Here is a 25,328-nt window from a genome sequence, read left to right on the forward strand (position 1 = left end):
ATTGGGCTCCTAGCTTTTGATCCTGGCTCATAGATCCAAAGTCAGTCTGTTAATCAGGACTTAAAGCAGCTCCTCAAAGTGCTGAATTTGCTGCTAAGAAGCAAACAACAGAATTGGAAAAGTTAACTCAGTGGTGGTTCTTGAATAATTGCTAGGAATAATTTTATCATTAATAGGATACATCAAATTAGTTGAATTAATCAAGTGAAACAGACAACAGGAAAATAAATGGCCAAATTAAAGCTTCAAGTTTTATTTTCATAATTGTCACCTATGGAGTCTCTTTCTAGAGAGCTGATAATGTGCATTATTATAACACTTAATACTTTATTTATACATCACAAAGTTAGGAAAAATACAAGTGAAGCACAGGTTTCACACTATAAGAATACCATATTCTATATATGTACAAATTTAATATATTAAATATATGGTGGAGACAGACTTCACTTACAATGGAAAATTATAATGAATTTTAAGCACATTCATGCAGCCTTTTTCTTTTGTATGAAAGTAGCTCTGGAAAACATTTTTCCTATTGCAACACCTCACTGTTTCCACTTTTAACCTGGTTTTCATGATAAAATATTTTAAAGTGTGCAAACTGCATCACATGGCAAAAAAAAAAAACGATCAATATGAAACAAATATTTTTCAATATTTACTAGACTAGAATAGCCCTATTGAGGAAACATTCACACACGGCTGAACAAAGGTAGTGTGCTTTTGTTCTGAACACCGGGAAAGAGAAGTAGAGGGAGAGGAGAATTCCAAGAAGAAAAAGAGCAGCAGCTACATAAAAAAATTAATTCCAAAACATTTCTTTTGAAAACTGAGACTTGGTTATTTTCTTACTACCTGATACCCAGTTCACTTCTGGCTTTCTGTTGTATAAAAGGAAAAAAGACGTTAAAATGTTCAAAGCTATAAAAAAAAATGCTGTGTGCATGGTACAATACAGAATGACATATGGCCTTGAATACAGCCATATCTGGTTGGGGGCGGGTAATAATTTGTCCAGAGGAAGATCTACAAATGACTCCACACTGTCAGAAGCTTGTGACTAGAACAAAGTGGTATAGCAGCACTGGGGCAACAAATCCTTAAGATGTGAACATTTTAATCTTGCAGTACTAAATACCAAATGGAGATGACAGTCCAAAGTCAGTCTTGAGATGCTTGCCGTAATGTTGAAAATATGAAGATCTATGCAGAATGATGTAATGGGCTTGAAAAATAAAAATAATGTCAAATATAATAGTGTTTTATAACAAGTTAAAATAAGTATTTCTGCACTAACACCAGACACACACACAGACACACACACACACACAGACACACACACACACACACACACACACACACACACACACACACACACACACACACACACGAGATCTATTATGGACTCTAGAAGGATGTTGAAGTTTCCTAAAGAAACACTTGTGTGTGTCTTAAGGATATTTTCACTCATCAATCCATAATGTTTCCAGGGAGGTCTAGCAGAACCATGCATAAACTACAATGCATACATGAGTAGTCATGAGACTGGTTTTCAGAAGTGGCTTCTGGAATGTCTCATTATAATTACTTCAGAGATCAGTCATAAATAAGGAAATTACTTATAAAATATATATATGTATGTATGTATGTGTATGTCTAGGGAATAAACAGGAAACCAATGTGCAAAGGTAGTGAACATCTGCCTGCAGAATACACACTACTTGTGTCCAGAGCCCTTTTCCAAATAAGCAGATTACTTGAAAAGACTATGACAACAAAAGGGGTGATTCTAAAACTTTTGACCATCAAGCAAGAAAGTAAAATGTGTTAAAGGAATATTTGTAAAAGCCCCAAAGAAAACCTCATAGCTGCCATTTTTAGGAAATGACTAGACACTTAAATATTTGAAATATGGTGCTTTAAAGACACCCATCATTTTTAAAACAATGCTTCTTCCCCTTCACCTCAACTTCCACTGTGCAGACCCTGCCCTCATCGATGGCCAGCTCTTCTTCCAGCACTGACTAGCCCAGTAGCTGCATCTTTGGCAGGGAAGTACCTTGTTTAGGAGAAGCTGGATGGATACTCTTTCATTCTCAGTTCCCTCCTGAGAACACAATTATAAAAGGATTTTTCATGGGTTCCTATTAACCTTAGTCAATGCTTTCTTTGCAATATGTATATATTCATCCTGTTTAAATCCAGGGAAAGCTACATAAATTTGCCAGGTAATTTGCTCGTCTTCAAATTTTGCAAATTGGCTTGTAAGACTTGAAATACATATTTCAATAGGCTAAAAATAGTCCTAAGGCTCAAAATTGTCTCCTGCTCCCAAACTTATTTTCTGAAAGGACTGAATTATTTAATTATCACACATTAGCATGAAATTTCCTTTAAAATATGTATGTGTACAAACACACACACACACACATACACACTGCCTCTTCCACACACATAACACACAAGAAAAACAGACCAGGTACTGACTTTCTATCAGGACAAGTCACTTTTAGTGCCAATTACTAGTCAATAAAGGAAAAAGAAAAGTATTTGCCAGGAAATACAAAAATCATAAATGGAAATGACATTCAAATGTTCCACCTGCCATCCTCAATCCACAATCTTATTTCTAGAACTGAGTTCTCAAAGGAGCCTGTTATCATTTTTGTATCAATTCTCTTAGAAAACTGAAGATGGTACTCTGGACAAACTTTTACCAAGGAAGGGATAAACTAGTGATTCACAGGAGGTAAGGGAGAGTGAGGCAATTTTTTGGTACGGTAGCCCAAAATATGGAGTTTCTATATTGGTGTTCCAATTCAGGACTACAGAGAAGGGTCAAGAACTTGAGTACGCTCAACATCCACAGAACAGCACATCAGATCTTCCCACACCCCCTACCCTGAGAGTATGCTTGTTAATAATAACTAGCACAGTCCTCCTGCATATTCATCCTCTTCTTCATCACCAGCAGCTGTGACTTCTGCACCTTCACTTTTGGCTTGTGGTGTTGCTGGTGATTTCTTCTTGATTCCTCCTCCTGGGACCACCAAACTTAAACCCAACTTGGCGTACTGTAAAAGATAAACAGACGAGAAAAGGTAAACAACCCTGACACAGAGATATGAGATGCAGGCCTAGCATTTTACTAGCAATACCAGTTTGTTCTGAGGACCGAGCTGCAGACTGAGCTCATTACTGTCACGGCTTCAGAGAACAGTACAATCGTGAGAAACACAAGGTTTCAATGCCTGCTCCTTTCATACAGAGAGGTACACGCTGCTATTTGTTAGAATCATCTTTCCATGGGAAAAGTTGTGAAATTATAATTCAGTAAAACTTTATTAATTCATTCTTGTCTTTCTTTTTGCTTGCATTTGGCTCCCTAGCACTTAGCACAGGCCCTGGCACACAACAAGTAATTAATAAATACATGCTGATTTGACTTGGAAAAATTCCAGTTCCATAATCTAGGGCCTTGGGATAACTGGGACAAGTTGGCCTAAGCTTTGTCTCATAGTACCTAAGAAAAAAGATTTTTTTCAGCAAATTAATATAAACAAAATGTGTTTTGCTTACAAAGCCAAGAAATGTGTGTACTTGTCCATACAAGTACAAATGTGTATGTATTTACTAAAGCATCTGTAGATATTCCTGACAGACCTGGATATAAAAGGCCTAGAGTTCTTTAAACATGTCATATCTCAGACTCTTGGCCATGCAAGACTTAACCTTCCACCAAACAGGACCTCCAATGAAGAATGACTACAGTAAAGGCACTGCATATTTCTTCTGACGTATGTAAGATACACATAAATACACTTGTCTTCTATGAGGTCTGCCATTATTTTACAGAAAACACGAAGCAATACCTAGGGGAAGCCCTGAGAAATTAAATATAGTCCATTTAAAAAATTCAGCCACGGTCTTACAACAAAGTTAAGGGAAATAAAAGTCTCTTAGATTATGTGCAATTACTAAGTATTAGAGCAGGACTGGAAATTAGTAACACTGGCCCTTGTGTGTAGGCCCAAAAAGAAGCAAGGGGAAAATATATCTAAGGGGAAAACGCAAACTCTGCTGCTTTCCCCTTTCCCTTTCTATTCCTTTTTGGTTTAATTTTCTCATGATTTTGGGGAAAGGCAGACCCCAGTGCATTCAGGACAGACAGATGTTTGCCCTCTCTGTGCTTCATGGAGAGCAGTGGACAGAAGCAGAGATAGTACGAAAGGTGAAGCTAATCAAATGTAATCAAGAACAATGTAAACTCTTTGGGTCAAATGGAATTCTTCTAGAACTAATGAGTTTTGAAAACCATGCCCAAAGTTGACCTGATACTATGACAACAAATCAGCCCAAACTCACAAACGCCATGGGCTAAAAGAGATTAAGCAGCAAGCCTGACAGAAATTGAATACATTCTGCCTGTTACCTGCTAGTAAGAGGTGCATCTGAATTTTTACAGGAGCCTGGAGTGAATTTTTCTGCAGGTGGCAGACATCTGTCATGCTCTTAACTGTGTGCTATGGGAAACCATTAACAGAGGATAAGCAGTAGGGGGCTTGTGAATTAAATGGGACGGTATTAATAAATGTTTTGGAGAGACAGAGCAAATGTTTTCAGGTCCAAAGATGATGGAGGAACTATGTGCGTGGCTGCCAGAAAGGAGTCGGCCCAAATGGCCTATACCCCATGGTGAAGTCTGACAGCTGGCAAGGTGTCTCTGGAGAGCAGCCAAAAGAAAAACTGGCCCCAGAAGACCGGCAAGAAAAGACGACAACCAGCTGCCTGCTCTTCCCCGAGAGGTGTCTCTTTCAGCAGGAAAGAAGGGAAAGAAGTAGAACGGCCACTTACGTCATTGTCCATGTACTTAAAAAGGGGGGAATTGCAGACCTCTGAAACTTGGTCTTGGTCTTGCTGGTCGTAACCTTCTAAGAGCTGTTCCAGAGCAGTGCAGTCTTCACTTCCGTTGAACCCTGGTATGCTAAAGGAAACACCGTGCCCAGACTTTCAACTCGGAAGCTCTTGCAGGCCACCTGCCCGCCTCCTAGGAGCTCCGGAGAGCACCAAGGGTCTTAAGTCCACCTACTATCAATCCGTTCTAGGTAGCGTATGTGACTACAAAGTGGTGCTGTGCTTTTTCAGTTTTGAGAATAAAATTTTATAATATAGCATATGGGAAGTTGGTCTAGTTTTTTCCCTTCACCCTCTCACTCCCCACCCTTTCCCTGAACTACAAATGTATTTATTATATAGTCTTATTTATCTGAATATGTATGACATTCCTAGGGATGGTCTCAATTTTCTTTTTCTCCTCTAGCTTCTAGTACAGTGCTCTGGATATAGTAGGCATTTAAAAAATGATTGATGGAAAAACATATGAATCTTATCCTAATCCCTCCCATTCTACCATATATGAATACATGAATTCAATATGTAAAATGTTTCCACTACTTGAGAATTTTGTTTGGGTGAGAAAAAAAATAATAAAACAAAGAAACTTCAGGTCTTATTCTCCCATGAGATCATACAGAGGAAATACCTAAAAATAAATACGATAGGCTCCAAAAGCCCTACCTTAAAAGCTGAAACAATAATGACATGCCTCTACTGTCTATGGGAAATCACTAGAGAGCACCTTGAAAGAAACCTTTCACTAACCACCTACGGTGTGTTAAAAGGAAAAAAAGTCAAGATGTCAAAATAATCAATGAAAACGTCTTACCTATAACTCTCTCTGACACATCTTTCTGCAGCTACATAGTCATTTCTGTGTAGATGAACTAAGACTTGGGCAATTGTTTTCTAAAACAGAAGAGATGACAGATTACTTTTCAAATGTATATGAACATAATAAAGGCCAGTTTCCTAGTAGGGTAAAACATCTGGAATTTTACTTGAAATGTTTTAGTTTCTCTTTATCCCTTTCCCTCTCCCCCTACCCTCACTCTCTGTATCTAAGTCTTAGAGTGCCTTCTCCAGGGCACTAGAGAAATGACATTTCTAAGCTAATTACATTTTCATTACACTAGGTATCTATTGACATTTTTTTTCTTTTCTTTTAAATTAAAACCCCATCAATAAACCTTCCTGATCTGGGCAAAACAAAGAAGAAAGAGGAAGGGGAAGTTTAGTCGTATAAGCATATGAATGAAAATTTTATAGTTACTAAAAAAACAATCATGTTGTTATAGCTCAACCCAAACGAGGTTCAAGTTCCAAATGGACACACACTGGCTTCTGTATGGCCCTCAAGGGTCATCTAATCTCTCAGTCCTCTTAGCATTTCTCTAAAACTCTAAGTGCAATCATTTCTTTTATTATACTATGTTATGGAAACGCTTGTTTTGTCCCATAAATTAAAAATAATTTTTTTTAATGACTCTAAGTGGTCAAGAAGGTGCTGATCCTCACTGGGAGAGGAAATTTCCCCACCCATAAGTTTTTTATAGCACTGAAATCATAGATCTAGTACCTATCCTATACATGTAAGTTTGGAAGACTTTCAGTAATAATACCTACTGAAACAGTACTTTCATTTACTAAAGTGTTTTGTTTTGTTTTGTTTAATAGTCAAATAGCGAGGCAGCCAAGTTTAGTGACTAAGATGCAAAACTCATGAGGATGTGGGTCCAAATCCTGCTTCTGGATCCTCTATATCCATCCATACTAGTTGTATGACTCCTAGGCTGGTCAATTAACCTCTATGTACCTCAGGCAACACCCTAAGATTTATCTACTAAGCTATAAACAGACTGTAATTTGCCTTGGGGGGGCGGGGTATCTTCTGTATCTGGTGTTCCCTATTTCATCCAAATATAACAAATCCTTTATGCGGTCTCATAACAGTTAAATACTCAATAAGTATTTTCCTCTCTTTTAGGGAACTATAGTAACATGAGAAATTAGCCAAAACACAGACAAAATAAATTGCAAATAATACCTTATAACACGTTGGATAATTTTCAATTTCCTTATAGATATTCTTTTCCTTCTGAATGGAAAGTGCAGCCTCATCAAATCTAAATGAAGAAAACAGCAAGAAATCCACATCTGGCTTTTCAGGGTCAGGGAGGGGGAGGAGAGACAGAACTTGGCAATATATTTTGTTTCAGGTTTGGGGAGCAAGAGGAAGACTGGCTCCATTAGCTCTAAAAATTCATTTTTACAAATACCCAGACTCTTCCTTAATGCACTGGAAAGGACTAGCAATAAATAAGAACACGTAAGATCACTTGTCTCTCCCCTATACAATCCATCTACCACACTGTTGCCAAAGTAATCTTTCCAATGTACAGGTCTGACCACGTCCTTAAGGTTCTCAAAAACATTTAGTGGCTCCTCTCTGTTTACTAAACAAAAAACTACTCAGACTGGCATTCGTAGTCCTCTACAATCTGTCTCCTCTCTAACATTACAGCATTATTTCATGAAACTCTTCTTTATACACTCTAAACTTCATTACTTACTGTTCACCAAGCTTCATTACCACCATGCCTTTACAAGAACCATCTCCCACTCCTGGAAAAGTTTCCTCCTGCTGATATCCTTCCCCTCCTCCCCTCTGCAGCCTTTCCTGACTGCCCTAGCTAAAAATGATTCCTTTCTCCTTGAATCTTTCTGGTTATTGTTTGACCTCTCCTATGAACTGAATCATTTTCTAATTTTGTCTCATAGGTTTGGGGGCACAACTCACCTCCTTACTAGAATAGTTACCTGACAGCTATATTTTTTTTTCATTTTTGTACTCTAGCAAACAGTGCTTTGCAAAAAGATGCAAAATAAATGTGAACTGCACTGAGAAGGATTTTTATGGATCAGAGATTTTGCCAATTCATAGGAACCCACTGAATAGAGCAAATTTTTTAATCGAAATTTATAACAGACAGTCCCCAACTTATGCAAAACCTATTTGACAAAGTCCTTTAAATGTCAAATAATGCCAAGGTTCAATAAATGATCACTCATAGGAATTTCACTTTTTCTACCTTTTCCCCTTCAACACTATCGATTCTACTTGCTGCCACCTGCCTCCTCTGATCCCTCTACTCTAGACACAAATCTAGCTTTATACCATGCAGAACAGTGTTTCATAACAGAAAGGGAGAAGGAAAGGTGAAGATAATGGGAGGGGAGGAAGCCAGGACTAGGTTAGGTGCGTTAGTGTACTATTGGTACTACATACTTTGACAGATCTATAATCTCACCAATGTACATCCTACCCTCAATAGTAAAGATCACAACCAATCATCTTGTTCAACTCAAACCAATTCTCCCACAAATCCATATATTCCAATAGCCTGGGAACTTTACATTACATAGATACCAATGAAGCATATGGGCTCTCCATTTACTCTTGGTGCATGATTACCCTTTTTAACTTTTTTATTTAAAGTTTTATTTAACTTTTATGCTGCTTCTGGTGCCCAATTCTTTGATGGTGACAACCTATTCATGACCACCAAATACCTCTTGAATGCTCTTTGAGTGACTCTGAATTTTAATTCTTTGGAAACTGCAGTATTCAGTAATTCACAGACACACTGCATCACTGGGAGGATGCTGGTGTTGAAAAGATGGGTCTTTATTTCAAGAAGTTTATAGTCACTGAAAGCACTCTACAGGTCCAAATGCAATGTAAGCTGCTCTCTTTCTCCTAACTCGATTATGGGTCCAGGGAATTATTTACCTGTTTCTATCCATGGTTATCCAGCCAATTATCAATGCACAATGTCATACACATTGGCCAACAATAAGGGTGAATATACACATATATGCTTATACACACATACGTATGTACATATGTGCACGTGTGTATATGTATGTATGGATGTGTCTTCATGCCTGTTTTATGCCTCACTTGATATTAATGATCAGAGAGTTCCACACAGCTATCTCTGCTGTTATATCTACCAAAGAACATTGGAACACTGTATGATTTTAACATAAGCATGCACGATACCATAATGGAAGGGAGCTTTTAAGGTGTCATTTTTCTCTACCGAATCAAATGCCATTCTGGAACAATAATTAGTATGATACTGTATTCTCTGTACCTTTCAGTTAATTTTGACCGTGAGGATATGGTTTTCTGTGAAACAATATCTGCAAAAGCCTTCCTGTTTGCTCCTTGGTACCTTCATCAAGGATGGTTTCATATACAGATTCTGCTATGTATACAGGTTTTGCAGGGATTGAAAAGCCGTTATCTGGATCAGTAGCTACTGATATTGAATTTTTCCAGTAATAATAATGCCCATAAATTTTTTTCCAAGCAGTTGATCTTCTTTCCCTTCAGAGATTATGAAAGTGAATCCCTCAACGTTGCATCACTCACAGGGCAGACCTCACTCTGTATAAAATCAGTCATGTTCAGCTGTTCTTCCTTTCGTTAGTATCATTTCTATTTCTTTATACAAGACTACAATGTTAAAGTTCAAACATCACTGTGGCTTCACCAGCACTGATGGAAAAAATAATTTATCATAGAAACTCTGGTATAAAAATTGATACCTTGCTCTACAAAAACTAAATTTATAATAAAAGCATAAGACAAAAGTCACAAAAATTGGTAAATATTTCTGAAAGCCCGTAAAACCTGCCATTCCCATGTATATGCAAGAGTAATTTCTCTTTTTTGGAGAAGGGGGAGGCAACTGGAGTTAAATGACTTGCCCAGAGTCACCAATAATAAATGTCTGAGGCTGAATTTGAACTCAGGTCCTCTTGACTGCAGGGCAGGTGCTATATCCACTGCACCAACAGGCTGCCCCTGCAAGAGCTATTTCAATAACATATAAAGCTGTCTGAATTTCAAAACCGGTCAGGAAATGTTTCATTAATTATAAGGACAACACAACTGAACCAAACCCTACTCACACAATAAAATGTAACTAGCTTTTCAGCAGGAGAAGTATTTTTCTTTCCTCATAACTCAAGAGGAAAAAAAAATTACCCATCCAATCAAGATAAAGCAGAGATCATTTCTGAAGTTATATGTATCTGAAAAGCTAGTGTACAGTTTTTATGATCTCAACATGAAAGCTGTACGTCAGAAAAATGACAATGACTGATTAGGCGGTGGCTGTTAGGAAGAAGAATCATCAAAGAAGGCTGTTAAGAGGAAGAATCAAGGAAAATGTACATACGTCACCACTTTCACTCTCAAAGAATATATATGTGCTTCTTTCAGTTACAGTTTCTTTGGTCACATCTCTCTATGCTGTAATCCCATGACTGTTCAACACTGCACTATTTTTCTTGACTAGAAGTAAAATCAAATCATGACGTCCATTGCAATTAAACAGCTTCTTTATTAGTTTGGAGACAGATCATAGCCTCCAATTTCCATCTATAGGTCATTGTTTTCTATTCTTTCTTTTAAAACTATAGTCAAAATTTGTATTCTCTTGATCTGCTTCAACCAGCTATTTCTGAAGTGCTATCTCCCTCTCTTCTATTTCTACACATTTCACCTGATTTTCAATATTTTCAATACCTTGTCTCTTGGCCATAATGATTGCTGGTACCATTAGTAACTGTCGTCTATCTGACACAGTCACAATGATGAGCTCACCTTTTCCACTGGCTGGAAGGAAGTATAGATTATAACTGAGTTGAATTCTATCAGGAATTTGTTAACCTCCAGAGCTAAGAAATTATTCAACTGCAAAACCATACTACTGATCACCACCATCTCTCCACTGGTCACCACTAGTGTTTCTGAGGAACTAGACAATGGAGTAGTTTCAGTTTCAAAATCTATCTTATGGATCTTTTCAGTATTCATCATTAGATACAATAAAGTCAGTATTTAAAGGAAGACTCATGTAAGGTTAAAAGGTCTTACGTTAAATGAGGGGAAATTTCCAAACTAGAGCAGTCCCAAAATAAGTTTGAAGTTGCCTCAGAAAGACAGTAAGGTTCTAGTCAGCAAAGGTGTTCAAATGAACTAATGGGGAATTTTGTATTTAGGGTCCATCAAACGGGTAGGAGTTGAAATGAATGACTTGTGGCCACTTCCAGCTTTCTGGTTCTTTAACTAGGAAGAGGATAAAATAATTGTTTTCATACCTTTCTTTGAAATAATATTGTTTCTTTATACATTTTTCTTAATTCTGTCTTTTTTAGCCAAAGATAACAAAATATCAGATTCAATGATGTCACTAAAATAGGTTTTTGCAAGTGGTTTCAAAAGATCAATCAATACAAACTTTCATCTTCAACAGTTAATTCCTAACAGCTGTCATTAAACGCTCAGTCTGAGGTTCTAGTCACAAGGGGTTCTTGAGTTTGTATCTTTTCTTTAAGTGTTCTTCTGACCTAGGGAGAGAAGAGGGGATTCTGGAATTGGAAGAAGGCGAAGAGAACAATTTGCATCTGCCTCAAAAGGCTCTGGTTGCTGAATTTCTCCTTCATTGTGGATGAGGGAGTACAAGGTCGTACTGTGGACAGTGCTGGCTGGGGTTAGAGAGAAAGATGAAGGCCTAGTCTTTTTTCAAACTTCCCCTTCTAAGAAACTGACTTCTCGGGACCTATGACTAGACTAAGCAAACATCTCTTCTACAAAGCCCCGAGAGTTGAGTTGGGTGGTGGCATGAGAGTGCCTTCCCTCCCTACTAGAAGACACTGTGGTTTGTCAGAAAGAACTGATTGGGTTTCCTTGGGCCATCAATGTCACACAGCAAGAAAAAGTGGGGTTAAGAAACAAGTCTTCTGATTTGCAACTAGTGTTCCTACTATCATATCCAATTGTATTGTGTGATTAAAAGACCATCCAGAAAAAAAGGAGTCAGGACTGGAAGTCATTTGAAAGAGTAACAGACCTTTTTATCTTTTTTTTTCCCTTTTTGGAGGGCAATTGGGGTTAAGTGACTTGCCCAAGGTTACACAGCTAGTAAGTGTTACATTTCTAAGGTCATATTTAAACTCAGGTGCTCCTGACTCCAGGGCCAGTGCTCTATTCACTGTGCCACCTAGCAGCCGTAAAAATTGATTTTTTTTTTCTTTTTGGAGGGGGTAGGGCATGGCAATTGGGATTAAGTGACTTGCCTAAATTAAACAGTCCTTTTTCAACTCTCCAAAAGTTAAGTGCTTCAAAATTTGGAGGGCATGCCCTCCAGATTACAGTATTAAAAAATAAGGTACCTGAAAAAATACTCAAAAGGAACTCTCCAAATTTATATAGATGTTAAATAGTCCTTTAGCTAAAAAAAAAAAAGTTTAGGTATTAACATAGTAGATGTTAATTTAAAAAAAAAAAGAGGCTATACCATTCTATTAATACCCAGGCAAAAGTACATTAAGAATTAAACTATAAAATTCAAATTTGAAAAATACCCAAGCCAGAATTTCTCTTAAACCTATAACCATGTTAAAAAGTAAAGTTTGGAAATCCCAGATTCACATTTAAGATTTATCTGTATCTTTCAGAGACTGAACAGTCATGTTGTCAAAGCCAGACTACTGTTTGAACAAATTCTTAATCTTTTTAAGTTCTGGATGGCATGAGAGGCTAAAATGAAATAAAGGCAAGTTTCTTCTGGCTACTAATGACTTCCTCCTGTGCTACTACTCACAGAGAAGGCTCTAGGGGCTCTAAAGAGGTGAGATGAGGTAGGGGTGGGGGGCAGTGATGAAGGGTGGCTGATGAGATAGCCAGTAGGTAGAGTGAAGCATGCCTGGAGCTGGCCTAGAATCCCAAGAAGCCCCTTTCATTCAGGACAACAAAAGTCCCAAGTTGAGAATTTTAGATCGGAAATTCCAGGGCTTGGAGGGTGTGAGGAGACGGCGGTGATGGATGGTGAGAAGATAGTCAGGATATAGAGTGATTATCACTAAGAAAATGTTTATTGAATATATAATTGTGGGGCAGCCAGGTGGTGCAGTGAATTAAGAGCATCGGCCCCAGCGTTGGGAGACCTGGGATCAGTTCCGGCCTCAGACACTCGGCACCCACACAAAAATAACTGGCCATGTAACCTTGAGCAAGTTACTTAACCCCGATTGCTTAAAAAAAAAAAAAATATATATATATATATATAAAATTGTATGGTAAACATGGTGCCAAAATGAGATCAAGGCAAGTCCCCTCAGGCGACTGACAACCCCTACCTCCTCCCTGGGCTACTTTTCAAGAAGTATGAATCTATTCAAGACCTCAAAAGGGGAAGGGGTGTGATTTCATTTTAGGCAGGCATGATGCTCACCACACTGTTTTGTACTAAATAAAACATTTTTTCATGATAATCACTACATCTAGACCAACTCTAGCCACACTTCTCTACTGCCTCCATCCCCATCCCACTGCCTTTTTGTAGCTCCAGAGCCAAAATCAAATCAATAATCAACGCTACACCATTACTATAGGAAAGAGTGTGTCTATTGACTCTCCTATGGCTCCATTCACCAACCCTGTGACTTTCCAAACCAAAACAACCCTACCCAGATTCTACTCTCTGGCACGCCACTGTGGCACCTACTGAAATGGAAGTTACTTGTGGGCAGAGACTATCTCCCTTATGTATTTGTATCTTTAGCACTTTGCACAGGGCAAGTATGTAATAAATACCTTTTCATTCATTCATTTCTTCAGGAAGTTTGATAAAGGATAAGTATTATTCAAAAGTACCACAAGACCTTCAAGGAAACCTCGAGGCTGCTATGTTACTACCATGCTTGATCTCACTATGAGTCTCCAGATTTTTGAGGAAGAACTACTTGTTCTCTTCCCAAATCTTATGTTCAAGAGGAGAAAGGTGAAGGGCAGTGTGTGCACTGGGGGTGCGGTGGCGGGGAGGGATGGTGCTGATAGCCAGCCCAAAAACATCAGAGAAGGAGTCAGGGACATGGTAGCGAGCTGAGAGACAAACCACACAGAACTTTAATATCAACTTGGTTGGCTGTGACCTGTCTATCAGGAAGGATTGCTCTAAGAACCTAAGGGTTTAATTCTAATTCAGACAGGAAGAACATACCATTTAAGCAATTATTGAAGGAAGTCGGTCTGCAAGTTACCTTAAATAAAAGGTTCATCTACACTCTGAACTACCATTTTCTGAATAAATATTGATATCCAGAGCAGGAAGAAAAGCACAACAGTCATATAAATAAAATAAACTGTTCACTTAAATCTGCTACACTGATGTATAAATGCTACCATTTTAAGAGGCAATAAAACCTTGAAAGGGGGGTCCTTTAATAACAGAAAATACATAAGTACATAAAAGAAAGATATGTGTGATTTAAAATTCTAAGCATTACTTCCTATCGATTATCAACATCACATACTTTGTGTTCCGTTACTGTTTGAGTCTGTTACTTAACTTGTACCCAAAAATCAGGTTCTAATATAATTTTGGTATATGTTCTAAACAGACACTCGGATTACATAAAAGGTCCCAATTATCCCTTCTGTTAACTAGAGCCTTCCTTGTGTTCTCCAATGCCTTTCACTAGCCAGGGTCTTTATATTAACACTATTAACAGTGCAATTCAATTATCTGCTTTATATAAAAAACACAGTATATTTTGAAACATTTATGTGTTTAGATTAATTCTTAGAAAATTCTATGGAAAGGAGCATACCTCTGAGTCCCTGAATGGCACATTTCTTATAAAGATATGTCTTAATTTGGCCTCAGAAGTTGCTCTGCAAAGGCATTTTTCTCAACTAGTTGTTTTTGATCTCTTGACCAAAAACCATTCTTAGGTCTTTTCCTGTATCCGTTCAAAACATAGCACAGAAATATACTCTACTAAAATGATTAGAAAATGGCTAGATGTCATTAGGGGTGTGTGTGTGTGTGTGTGTGTGTGTGTGTGTGTGTACACACACACACATATAACATAATGTATGTGTATATATAAAATGCAATTTATTTATTTGCGTTTCCTCAAAAGAGTCTTGAGGAATGTCTCCCAGGCTTCCTTCGAATCTCAGCTAAAGTCTTACCTTCTACAAGAAGCCTTTCCAAATCCTCTTTAATCTTAGTATCTTCCGTCTCAGACTACCTTCAGTTTTTCTCCTCTATACCTCACTGGAACATAGTTGTTTGAATGTTATCTCTGCTGTTAAACTGTGAGCTATTTGAGAGAAGGAACTGTCTTTTGCCCTTCTTTATATGCCCAGAGCTTGGCACAGTGCCTAGTATGTAGTAGGCATTAATAAATGCTTGATGTCAGAATGCCTGATTTATATTAAAACTACTTAAAATTTGATTTTAGCCATTAAGATTTTACAAAGGACAGAAGTTGCATATTGAAAGCCAAGCCATCCTTTTCCCCAGTGCTGAAAGATGTTTCACATGAGAGTGAAGACAAAAAAAAAAAAAAGGAGAGGTAAAGGGAGAGAAATGCAAAAAGATTTCAGCTTTCTTGTGTTCAGATATTTATATCTTATTTCATTATCCCCATCTGACAATACTGTTGTCTTGAGTCAATAAGACCATATTCATTTTTCTTGGTCCAATATTTTAAAGAATCTTGTCACTAATATTTCTACAACCCTCAGTAGAGGCAACGCAAGTCACCCAGAAGATAGATCAAGAAATAATAATTTCAGAAGACAGAAACATTTGACACTTCATTAGAACACTGGAAAATAACTGACATTTTTAGGGCTAACAGAATACAGATGATAGTATTCAGGATGGTGGTTTTATTTATGAAAATTAATTTGTACCTAGCAAATAGCGTGTTATTCCTCCCATTATCTAATGTTTAATGCAGCTGCCAACGCGGCTTACAGAAAACGGAAACACAAAGAGAACATGGCGTTAGAAGACATACCTGCGTCCGCGTACCAAAAGTCGTGAGGCTTTTCCTAGTAATTCGACTGCTTGTCGTAGGCGCTCTTCATTCTTAGGGAACATAAGAACAGGACATGTCGCCAATTTTGATCATAAACACTTATTATGTGCAAGGAACTACTACTACATACTGGGGACAGAAAGGAAAAAGGAAGTCCTATTCACATTTCTCTTGGGATACTGTTAAGAAAAAGAAAAATTAAACCAATCTACCAAGGAAAGTATATTTCCTAAGCAGCATTATCCCACCCTCCAAACCCATTTCACAGATCTCCGATAACAGAAGGGAATGAAATTAGAATGTCAATGTGGAAGAGCTTTCAGAAGGTTATTTAATATAATTCTTTGGCCTATGTTAAGCAGATACTTTCAGTAAGAAAACGGAAGGGATATTTATTTCTCTTCTTCCTATGTTTTTCATTGAAGGCAGAAAAGGAGAATGATATACAATAAACTCCCATGTACCGGTCAAATAACTAGAAAAGTTGACATTAGCAAAATTCTATTGTACAATGTCAGTGGTATGAAGATAGAGACTGTCTTATTGTTCTTGGTGGCCAGCTCCGTCCTCTTCAAATCAATAATAACTGGCCCAGTGCTTCATACAGTGGGAGATAGTAAACACCAGAACTGAAAGTGAACCTTTAGTTTGAAGGGTATTTCACTACATTCTCATGATCTGAACTCACAACTCCAGTACGGCAAAAATATGATAAACATTAGTTACCAAAATACTAAGTTGACAAAAACAAGAGTTCCTCAAAATTGGGGAATGAGTGGGAGTTGTTAGTGAATGATGGAACCAACACACAACACACTGGGGTGCAAAATGCAATGACAGCCCTTACTATCCAAATGCACACGAAATCATACCCACTTAGTAGGGTTCTTTGCCCAATATGTCCCTTTTTCAATACATTTCAAGGCCACGTTCAATAGTCAAGAAAAGTGAAAACTTACTTCAAACACATTAGCTGTCTGTTGATATAACTGTACAGCCTTTTCAGGGTTCACATTTTCTATAAGTCTAAAATGAACAAGAAAAGTGTTATTCTTTACGTTAGAAACTGGAAGCACCTTCTTCCAGGAATTTGATTGAAATGAGGAAAAATTATGCCTTCCCCTCCTCTATATTCAGCAACAGATTTCAGTCACTTACTTTCCTGCCCGTTCCAAGGCCATGGCTGCTGTGTCAGGCGTCCCGTTCTCCAGATACATCATACTGGCCTTCTCAATCAAATGAACAGCGTCAGGTAATTTCTGCATCTCCTTTAGTCAAGAGATACACTATGGGTCAGGGAAGGAACTTACAGTTTACTGACTTAACACCTAAAACACAGGAAAGCCAAGTTTAACAAATTTCTTCCACGCGATTTTCATAATAGCATCTAGGTTTCTGTGTATGCACACATACACACTATACAGGATCAGATGAATTCTCATAAGTATATATACTACTTATGTTGCATCTAGTCAAATCAAAATATGTTCATCTCTATACAGATACATGGCTAGTATGGAGATGTTTTGTAGGACTTCATATGTATAATCTATATCAAATTGTTGGTATTCTCAAGGAGGGGGAGGAGACAGAGGGAGAGAATTTTTTAAAATGAATGATAAAAAATATTTTCACATGTAATGAGAAAAAAATAAAATGAGAAAAAATCATTTTCCTTGCACATAAAATTCCCCATTTTGTAACAGCTGTCGCACGTAGCCTTTCTTTTTTATTGCCATCACCCTCAACTCCGCTATATACTCCTCATGGGCTGTATCGCTACTATTCTTGTGTCTCGAAATGTATCCCCTCGAACAGATGGTTACCCAATTATGATTCCTCATACCCAGTTATGATCCTAACATTTCTCCACTCAAAACCCCTTCTACTGGCACTAGATAAAGATTAGGCATGATTTATAAATGTTTTGCCTTCATTTTCTGAGCATCTGAAGCCCTACCATAATCCTGGCATTTCCTTTCAAACTGAAATACTGCCAACTTCTCAGCTCTGACACTCAGGACTTTCCCATGAGCTGGCAGAAAGGTTTCAATTATGAAACATAAAGTAAAAATGTTAGTATTTCAATCTGCCACTTTTTAAACCACATGGTCCCTTTGAGGCAAATAAGATAAATCTTACGATTTAGAAAACGGTAAAACCAGAAGTGAATACAAGAGCTCTGGGGTCCATGGCATACCTCTGTCTAGAAGTTAGCCACAGGTCTCACAATGCGCTTCCATAAAGGTTTGCATGAAAAATGGGTGGAAAGTTTAGCCAACAGAGTTTATTCAGGACCATGAAGCCCAGGACTCATAATGTTGCCTGTAACTGTACATGTTTATTGAATTCAAATACATGCCAAAATGCTGTTCCCAAATCTGTCTGCCAATCCACCTAAAATTACTTTTTTATTCATTTGAGACTCTACCTTCAAACACTCAAATTAAACTGTTTAGCAAGTATGTCTTAATAGTAAGCTTTGGTGAAGACTCAACTCTATTAGCTCTTTCACTATAGACTTAGCAAGGAAAGCAAGATAACTAATTTACATTATGGAAATGAAGGTGACCTAGTATCAAGACTTTGCACTGTAATGTCAGGAGTCACAACCCAATCAGGACCTGGTTAGGTATGCAACAGGGCAGGGAAGACATCTCTTAAGTTGTCTTCCATTTAGCCCTAAAGGGATCCAAGGAAAAGGGGTAAACTCAGGTTTCAATACTAGCTCTTGAGGAGTTATTGTTTTTGATAAATCAGTCTGAATCACCAAAATTCAACTCTAGATCAAGTGTCAACCCCCTTTTATTTTTTTTTAATTTTTTATATATTTTATACAAAGTTTTGTAATAAATATTTTGGCTACAGTTAAAGTGAATAAGCAATTTCATTATAAAATTATTTGTATCAACAGACACAAAAAATGAAAAGTTAAATTTCCTCCTTCACTTACTATTCAGCTTAAACATTTAAAACTAAAATGAATCAATTTTTATGCTAAAACTTTCAAAATGTAGCCTATATAGATTTTTGATAACCCGAATGCCAGTTATCACAAGATATAAATCAATGACTTCTTTCCCCTTAAACTGAGAGAATATTCACCCCTTCCATGATTTTCAAAACCAGTGTGAGTAAAAGTAGTATTAATTGCCTTAATGAAAATAACACAATTCTAAGATGTTAAAGTAGCCCTTTTTCTGAGCCAAAAAGGTTTGCCTCTCCATTAAAATGTAAAAAGCAAACAAAAATAAAACCTCTCTATTCTTTCAACATAAAATTAAATTAAACAAGCTATTCCGATAATCAGGCATATTCACTTTAGTCCTCTAAAACTGAGAAAATAACAAAATTATAATGGGTCTGCTAATATCACCACATATTGATAACCATTTTCTGGATTAAACAGCATATCTTATAAAATTTAATGTTTAAAATGTAATTTCTGGGAACTTTTCAGAAAACTTAGCAAGGAGCAGAGGGTAGCAGCTGCCCAAGCTCCCCACACATGATCTGCCTCCACATCTCTTTCTTCCACTCGCTCCCCTAATATCACAACCAGCTCCTGGGCAATCCCCTTTCACTCCATGGTCATTTCAACACCTGATGTACTGGGAGAGTCACTCTCTGACTAAAGAAAATGGTGAAGGAAATGACTAATTCTCCAAGAAGAACTAAAAAAGGGCATATAGAAAACTAGCCTTGAAGTATCACCCAGATAAGAATCCAAAGGAAGGCAAAAAGTTCGAACAGATTTCTCAAGCATATGAAGTGCTTTTTGATGCAAAGAAAAAGATGGATATGACAAAGGGGGAGAACAAGCCATCAAATATGGTGGTTCTGGTGCTGGTTTGGTTCTCCAATCTATATTTTTGATATGTTTTTTAGGAGGAGGCAGAAGTATGCAAAGACAATAAAGAGGTAAAAATGTTGCTCATCAGTTGCTGGTGACCTTAGAAGATTTATATACTGGTGCTACAAGATAACTGGCTTTGCAAAAGAATGTAATTTGTGATAAATGTGAAGGGCTGGGTGTTAAGAAGGGAGGTACCGGAATGAAAATAAGAATTCATTAGATAGGACCTGGAATGATTCAGCAAATTCAGTCAGTCTGGGTGAAATGCCAAGGGCATAAGGAACAAATCAGCCCTAAAGACAGATGTAAAAGTTGCAATGGAAGGAAAACTGTTCAAGAGACAAAGATTCTGGAGATTCATACTGGTAAGGGCATGAAAGGTGGTCAGAAGATAACATTCCATGGCGAAGGTAACCAGGAGTCAGGACTTGAGCAGGAGATACCATCATTTTGGATCAGGAAAATGCTATATTTACAAAACAACCTTTTCATATATGTGGATATCCAGTTGGGTGAAACATTATGTGGCTTTGAGACCAATTATCAACACTGGAGAGCAGAACTATAGTCGCTACTTCTCATTCTGGTCAGATTGTTAAACATGGAGATATAAAACGTATACTGAAGGAAGGCTTGCCACTTTATCACTGACCTTATGAGAGAGGAACTCCCAATAACTGAATTTAAGGTAAACTTCCCAGAAAATGGCTTTCTTTCATCAGGTAAGCTATATTTGTCAGAAGTTACTACCTGAAAGAAAGGGAAGTAGAGGAGACTGAAGAAAAGGATTACATAGAACTGTTGGATTTTGACCATCTCAAGAAAGATGTTATGTTTTAACATCAATGTATATGTAGAGCCTATATTGGATTGCATGTCACCTTGGCGGAGGGAGAGGAGAGAAGGTGAGAAAATTTAGAACTCAAAATCTTATGAAAATCAATGTTGAAAACTAAAATTAATTAATTAATTGATATATTTTTTTAAAGAACTGGTAATTAGAGAGGAGGTAACTAGCACTACATGAAGGAGAAGAGCTGGACAGTAAGAAGTAGAAGAAGGCAGAATTGAGGACATATCAAGTGATGAGAAGGACCCATGGTGCCTATTGTGAATAAAGGAAACAGACAGTGATGAATAATACACATGACATCTGTCAGGAATGTAGAACAATGGCAGAAAAATAGGAGAAACTGTGAGAGAAAGATGTAAGTGCAACTACAAGCTGATGCTTAACAGTGACGGTGATGAACGAACTCAAGAATTTCTAATGGCTAAAGCTCCATTCTAGAGTCACCAACACTATATAATTTTTTTAATTTAAATTTTAAGTCACCAGCACTATATAATTCACTAAGATGATGGGGTCACTCCCAGGGAGGCAAGATGGAAGAGCCCTGTGTCAGCTTCCTATGAATAAGAAGTCTTGGGGTGGGGCGGCCAGGTAGCACAGCAAGTAAGAGCACCGGCTCCAGTGTTGAGAAGACCTGGAGCTCGAATCCGGGGCTCAGACACTTAGCACCCACCCAGAAACACCTGGCCGTGTAACCTTGAGCAAGTTACTTAACCCCAATTGCTTTAAAAAAAAAAGTCTTTCTCACAGTGTAAATAAAACTATTCAGTTTTCAAAAAGAAAGAAAATAAGGAAGGAAGGGAGAAAGATAGATGTAGTTACAATGGAGAAGCTTATTAGGGTGATAAATTTCAACACAGAGGTGGGGATAAATGTCAAACCTCTTAATGGGGGCCAGTGAATACTCTTCATTGTAATGCTTACTTTTGTATGCAGCAGTGAATGAATGGACTATAATCATCTTAACACAATCAATATTATTGTTTTTATTGTAATCTTTAACTATAGCTGTGTTTTAAAAAGTTATATCAGTAATAAAAGTTTAAAAGTTTATAATCAGTAATATAAAACACTGAAAAAATATAATTTCTTAAGATATCACTTACTAAGGCCCTAAAGTAAAATGGATAATCTGATTACATTAAAGTTTGCACAAACAAAACTAACACAGTCAAAATTAGAGGGAAAAGAAGAAACTGTGGAAAATTTTTACAGCAAGTTTCTCTGATAAAGGTCTCATTTCTCAAATATATAGGGAACTGAGCCAGATTCATAAAAATAAGCGCCATTCTCCAATTGATAAATGGTCAAAGGATATGAACAGGCAGTTTTCAGATGAAGTAATCAAAGCTACAGTCACATGAAAAAATGCTCTAAATCACTACTGACTTAGAGAAATGAAAACTAAAACTGCGATACCATCTCATAGCTGTCTGATTGACTAACATGACATAAAAGGAAAATGACAAATGCCTGAGGCAATGTGGAAAAACTGGGTCACTTATGCACTGTAGGTGGAGTTGTGAACTAGTCCAACCATTCTGGAAAACAATTTGGAACTATGCCCAAAGAATTATAAAACTATGCATACCCTTTGACCCAGGAATACTAATATTAGGTCCGTATCCCAAAGAGATCTAAGAAAAGAGAAAATGACCTATATGTACAAAAACATTTATAGCATCTATTTTTTGCTGTTGCAAAGAATTGGAAATTAAAGGGATGCCCATCAATTAGGGAATAACTGAACAAGTTGTGGTATATGACTGTGATGGAATACTATTGAATGACAAGCAGAATGGTTTCAGAAAAACCTGAGAAGACTTATATGAACTCATGCAAAGTCAAACGAGTAAAACCAGAACACTGTACACAGTAACAGCAATATTATAAAGATGATTAACAATGACAACTTGGGTATTCTGATTGAGACAATAATCCAAGACAATTCCAAAGGACCCATGATGAAAAATGCTATCCACCTCCTGAGAGAGAACTTTTACACTCTGAATGCAGATTGAAGCATTCTTACTTTATTTTTCTTGTTTTAATTTTTGTCTGTGTTCTTTTACAACATGGCTAATATGGAAATATGTTTTGCATGATTTCACATGTATAATCAATATCAAATTCTTCTCAAGAAAGGGGGAGGAGAGGGAGAGAGGGAAAGAATTTGGAACTTAATTTTTTTAAAAAAATGAATGTTAATTTTCTTATATATAATTGGGAAATATTTAACAAAGTAAAAAAAAATATTTTTTGAAAATCATTAATGCCCTTCCTCCATTCACAATCTAATCAGCACTATTTAAGAAACAGTCTTTCTAACAAGCTTAGCATTTCTTAGTTTGTGATTTTTCAACCTGAACATAACTTTGATATATAATATTTTGGAATAGTATAACAAGTCATACTACCTATGTTGCAGCTGTGCCATACTGACCTTCAACATCATGCCAGCTTGTTCATAAGCCCTGCAAAGAGAGAAAATACAAATTTCCTTCATAAAGGGATCTTAATTAAATGAAGAGAAATGGGGAAAAGTTCTGGGTTTTACTACTTAGTAAAAGTAACTGACTCATTTAATAATAGAACAGCTAGATACAATCATACTTCCTTGTTTTATTATGCTTATGCTGCCATTTTTTAATACTGTACTTTCAGTACAATATAAAGTAGATGGATGAAAGATACTTCATAAAGCTAAAAAAGTTTTTTAAAAGATGTGAATATAAGATCAAGCTTCCTAATCTTCTGCAGATGAATAACTTTCAAAATTACCATTAGCGGAGGGGGAAAAAAGGGATCATATCTAATAGTTCTTTCCCTTTTAAAATCTGCAAAATAAAATGGCCTAAAATTTTTTCTATGGTTGATAGGAAAAGAGAATATGGATAATGTATTGCAACTTAAATAGGTGTTCAAATTATAAATTAATGTTCTTGTTAAGTAGAAGCAAAAACAAACATTTTAAATCAATAGAACTTTTCTTCCATAAATTGGGAAAAGCTCAAAGATTTTAGAGAGGTGAGAATAAAGAACTTACTTGGCTGCATGAAAAAGGCTGAGGATGTGAAGGAGTCAGAGTTAAAGATAAAAACAAAAGAAATGAATGCATGTCTAGACATTTACCAGTTAATAGGAACCAAGTTAAGTGAAATATGACATAAATCAGTTTCTCTCTCCTAAGTTATAGTACAGACATGAAAACACATACATGACTATAACAGATATTTCCCAAAAACTATAACTTTCAGAATGATGCTAAAGAAACATAGTACAGTTTCTTTTTTAATTCCCAATATGCATTGGTTTAACAAGCCCAACCGAAATTAAAAATTATTATAGCTATCTTTTAGTGAAGGTAGAATGAGAAATCTTTTCAGTCAGTAAGTTTCAAATATTTCAGGACAATTTTTTCACTTCAACCTGTTTATTAGCCTCAATATCAAAAAAGGAAAATCAAACTAGATAAGAATATGTCTTTAAAACTTATTTAGCAGTTCTATTGGGTCAATTAATTTGCTAGTTTATTTCTCTGTACCATTCCAGTAGAATGTATTCTCCTTGAGGGCAGAGATTGTCTCGTTTTTGTCTATGTATTCAAAATGCATGGTACTAGTACATAGCACACAGTGCTTAAAAAACCTTAATTACTTGATACATATCTCCTTCACCCCATACCATGTGGGACAAGGGAGATGAGAATTTAACACTATTACCAAACCCAGCAACACAAAAATAAATATCTGAAAGACATTCTTTCCCCAAAATAATTCTATGAATAAAAACACACCCCTACTTGTGAGAAATCGTTAAGAATAAACAATTTGAAAGAACATAAAAATGTCGAGGCTTCCATTTGTTTATAAATTAATACTGTGCTTTCCTTCACAGGTGACAAATTCATAACTAAGGAAAATAATTAGTGTCAACCAAGGTATATTTTTAACGAATGACTGATCTAATTCCTTAAAAAAGCATTTTAAATGATGCTGAAAAGATACGCCCTATTATTCTCATGTGCAGCAGCTTCTCTCAGACAGGCATCTTTGGCTCGATCAAACTGTTTGGCATTTTTAAAAGCAACAGCTGAAATAAAGCAAAAAGGAAAAAAATCTTGTTTCTATTTCTATCGCTTAAGAAAAAAATAAAATGAATCATTACAGTAAGGAAAATATTATTGAAAAGGTTTATTACCAAAAACCTTACACAGAGCTTAGAAAAACAGAATACAAAGAATACTTCAATGGATCTGTCATCTTTTAAGATAACTGATTCAGAGCAGAAAGGGACCTTAGAGGCCATCTAGAACATCTCCCTCATTTTATAGATGAGGAAACTAAGGCTCAGAAAGGTAAAGTCTGCCTAGTGATTTCTTTGGCTTCCTCTGGGGTCCGATAAAATTTCATCTTTTACTAGACACCTTTCCTAACCCCACTCAATTAGAAAGTCTTCCCTCTGCTAGTTATTTCCCCTTTATCCTTGCTTCATACATATCTATCTGCATGTAGTCTCTCCCAAAAGCCGGTGAATTCCTTGAGAACATGGAGTGTCTCCGTTCTCTTTTTGTATTGGTCAGTACAGCTCCTGGGCCACAGCAGGTGTTTAGTAGATGTCTGCTGATCCACTGATTAAAGTTGCTTGCCAAAGGCCAAATGGGCAGGAAGTACTAGAAGGAAGATTAAACTATCTCTAATGCAGGCCCTCTTCTTCTTCCCTCCTGTCACTCATTAACATAATCCCTCCTACAGTGAAGCTCACAGCCTGTCCATGCCTAACCGCTATGTAATCCTCTCTTTCAGG

At 36.8% G+C, this 25,328-nt stretch overlaps 1 protein-coding gene and 1 pseudogene across 6 annotated transcripts in view; one reads left to right on the top strand and one right to left on the bottom strand.

Annotated features, from left to right (window-relative positions):
* Positions 1–225: 225 nt before the first annotated feature.
* NAPG (NSF attachment protein gamma) overlaps positions 226–25,328 on the bottom strand; it is a 37,697-nt gene continuing 12,594 nt past the window's right edge. For 2 of the 6 annotated variants that reach the window (XM_069099629.1, XM_069099631.1), the window contains 10 exons: positions 24,530–24,614; positions 23,569–23,586; positions 22,966–22,996; positions 16,972–17,081; positions 16,773–16,839; positions 15,793–15,863; positions 6,947–7,025; positions 5,729–5,808; positions 4,858–4,987; positions 226–3,077 (listed from right to left, as the gene is read on the bottom strand). In XM_069099629.1, coding sequence (XP_068955730.1) covers positions 2,931–3,077; positions 4,858–4,987; positions 5,729–5,808; positions 6,947–7,025; positions 15,793–15,863; positions 16,773–16,839; positions 16,972–17,081; positions 22,966–22,996; positions 23,569–23,586; positions 24,530–24,614 — 818 coding nt within the window. In that variant the 3' untranslated portion in view covers positions 226–2,930. The remainder of the gene's footprint in view (positions 3,078–4,857; positions 4,988–5,728; positions 5,809–6,946; positions 7,026–15,792; positions 15,864–16,772; positions 16,840–16,971; positions 17,082–22,965; positions 22,997–23,568; positions 23,587–24,529; positions 24,615–25,328) is intronic. The other 4 variants (XR_011170589.1, XR_011170588.1, XR_011170587.1 and 1 more) reach the window with 4 other exon arrangements.
* On the top strand, positions 19,869–21,410 carry LOC138169873 (dnaJ homolog subfamily A member 1 pseudogene; annotated as a pseudogene).

The sequence above is a fragment of the Petaurus breviceps genome, unplaced genomic scaffold (genome assembly GCF_028583685.1).
Source record: "Petaurus breviceps papuanus isolate PSGF00001 unplaced genomic scaffold, PetGlider_PUasm1.0 38, whole genome shotgun sequence".
NCBI classification, from domain to species: domain Eukaryota; kingdom Metazoa; phylum Chordata; class Mammalia; order Diprotodontia; family Petauridae; genus Petaurus; species Petaurus breviceps.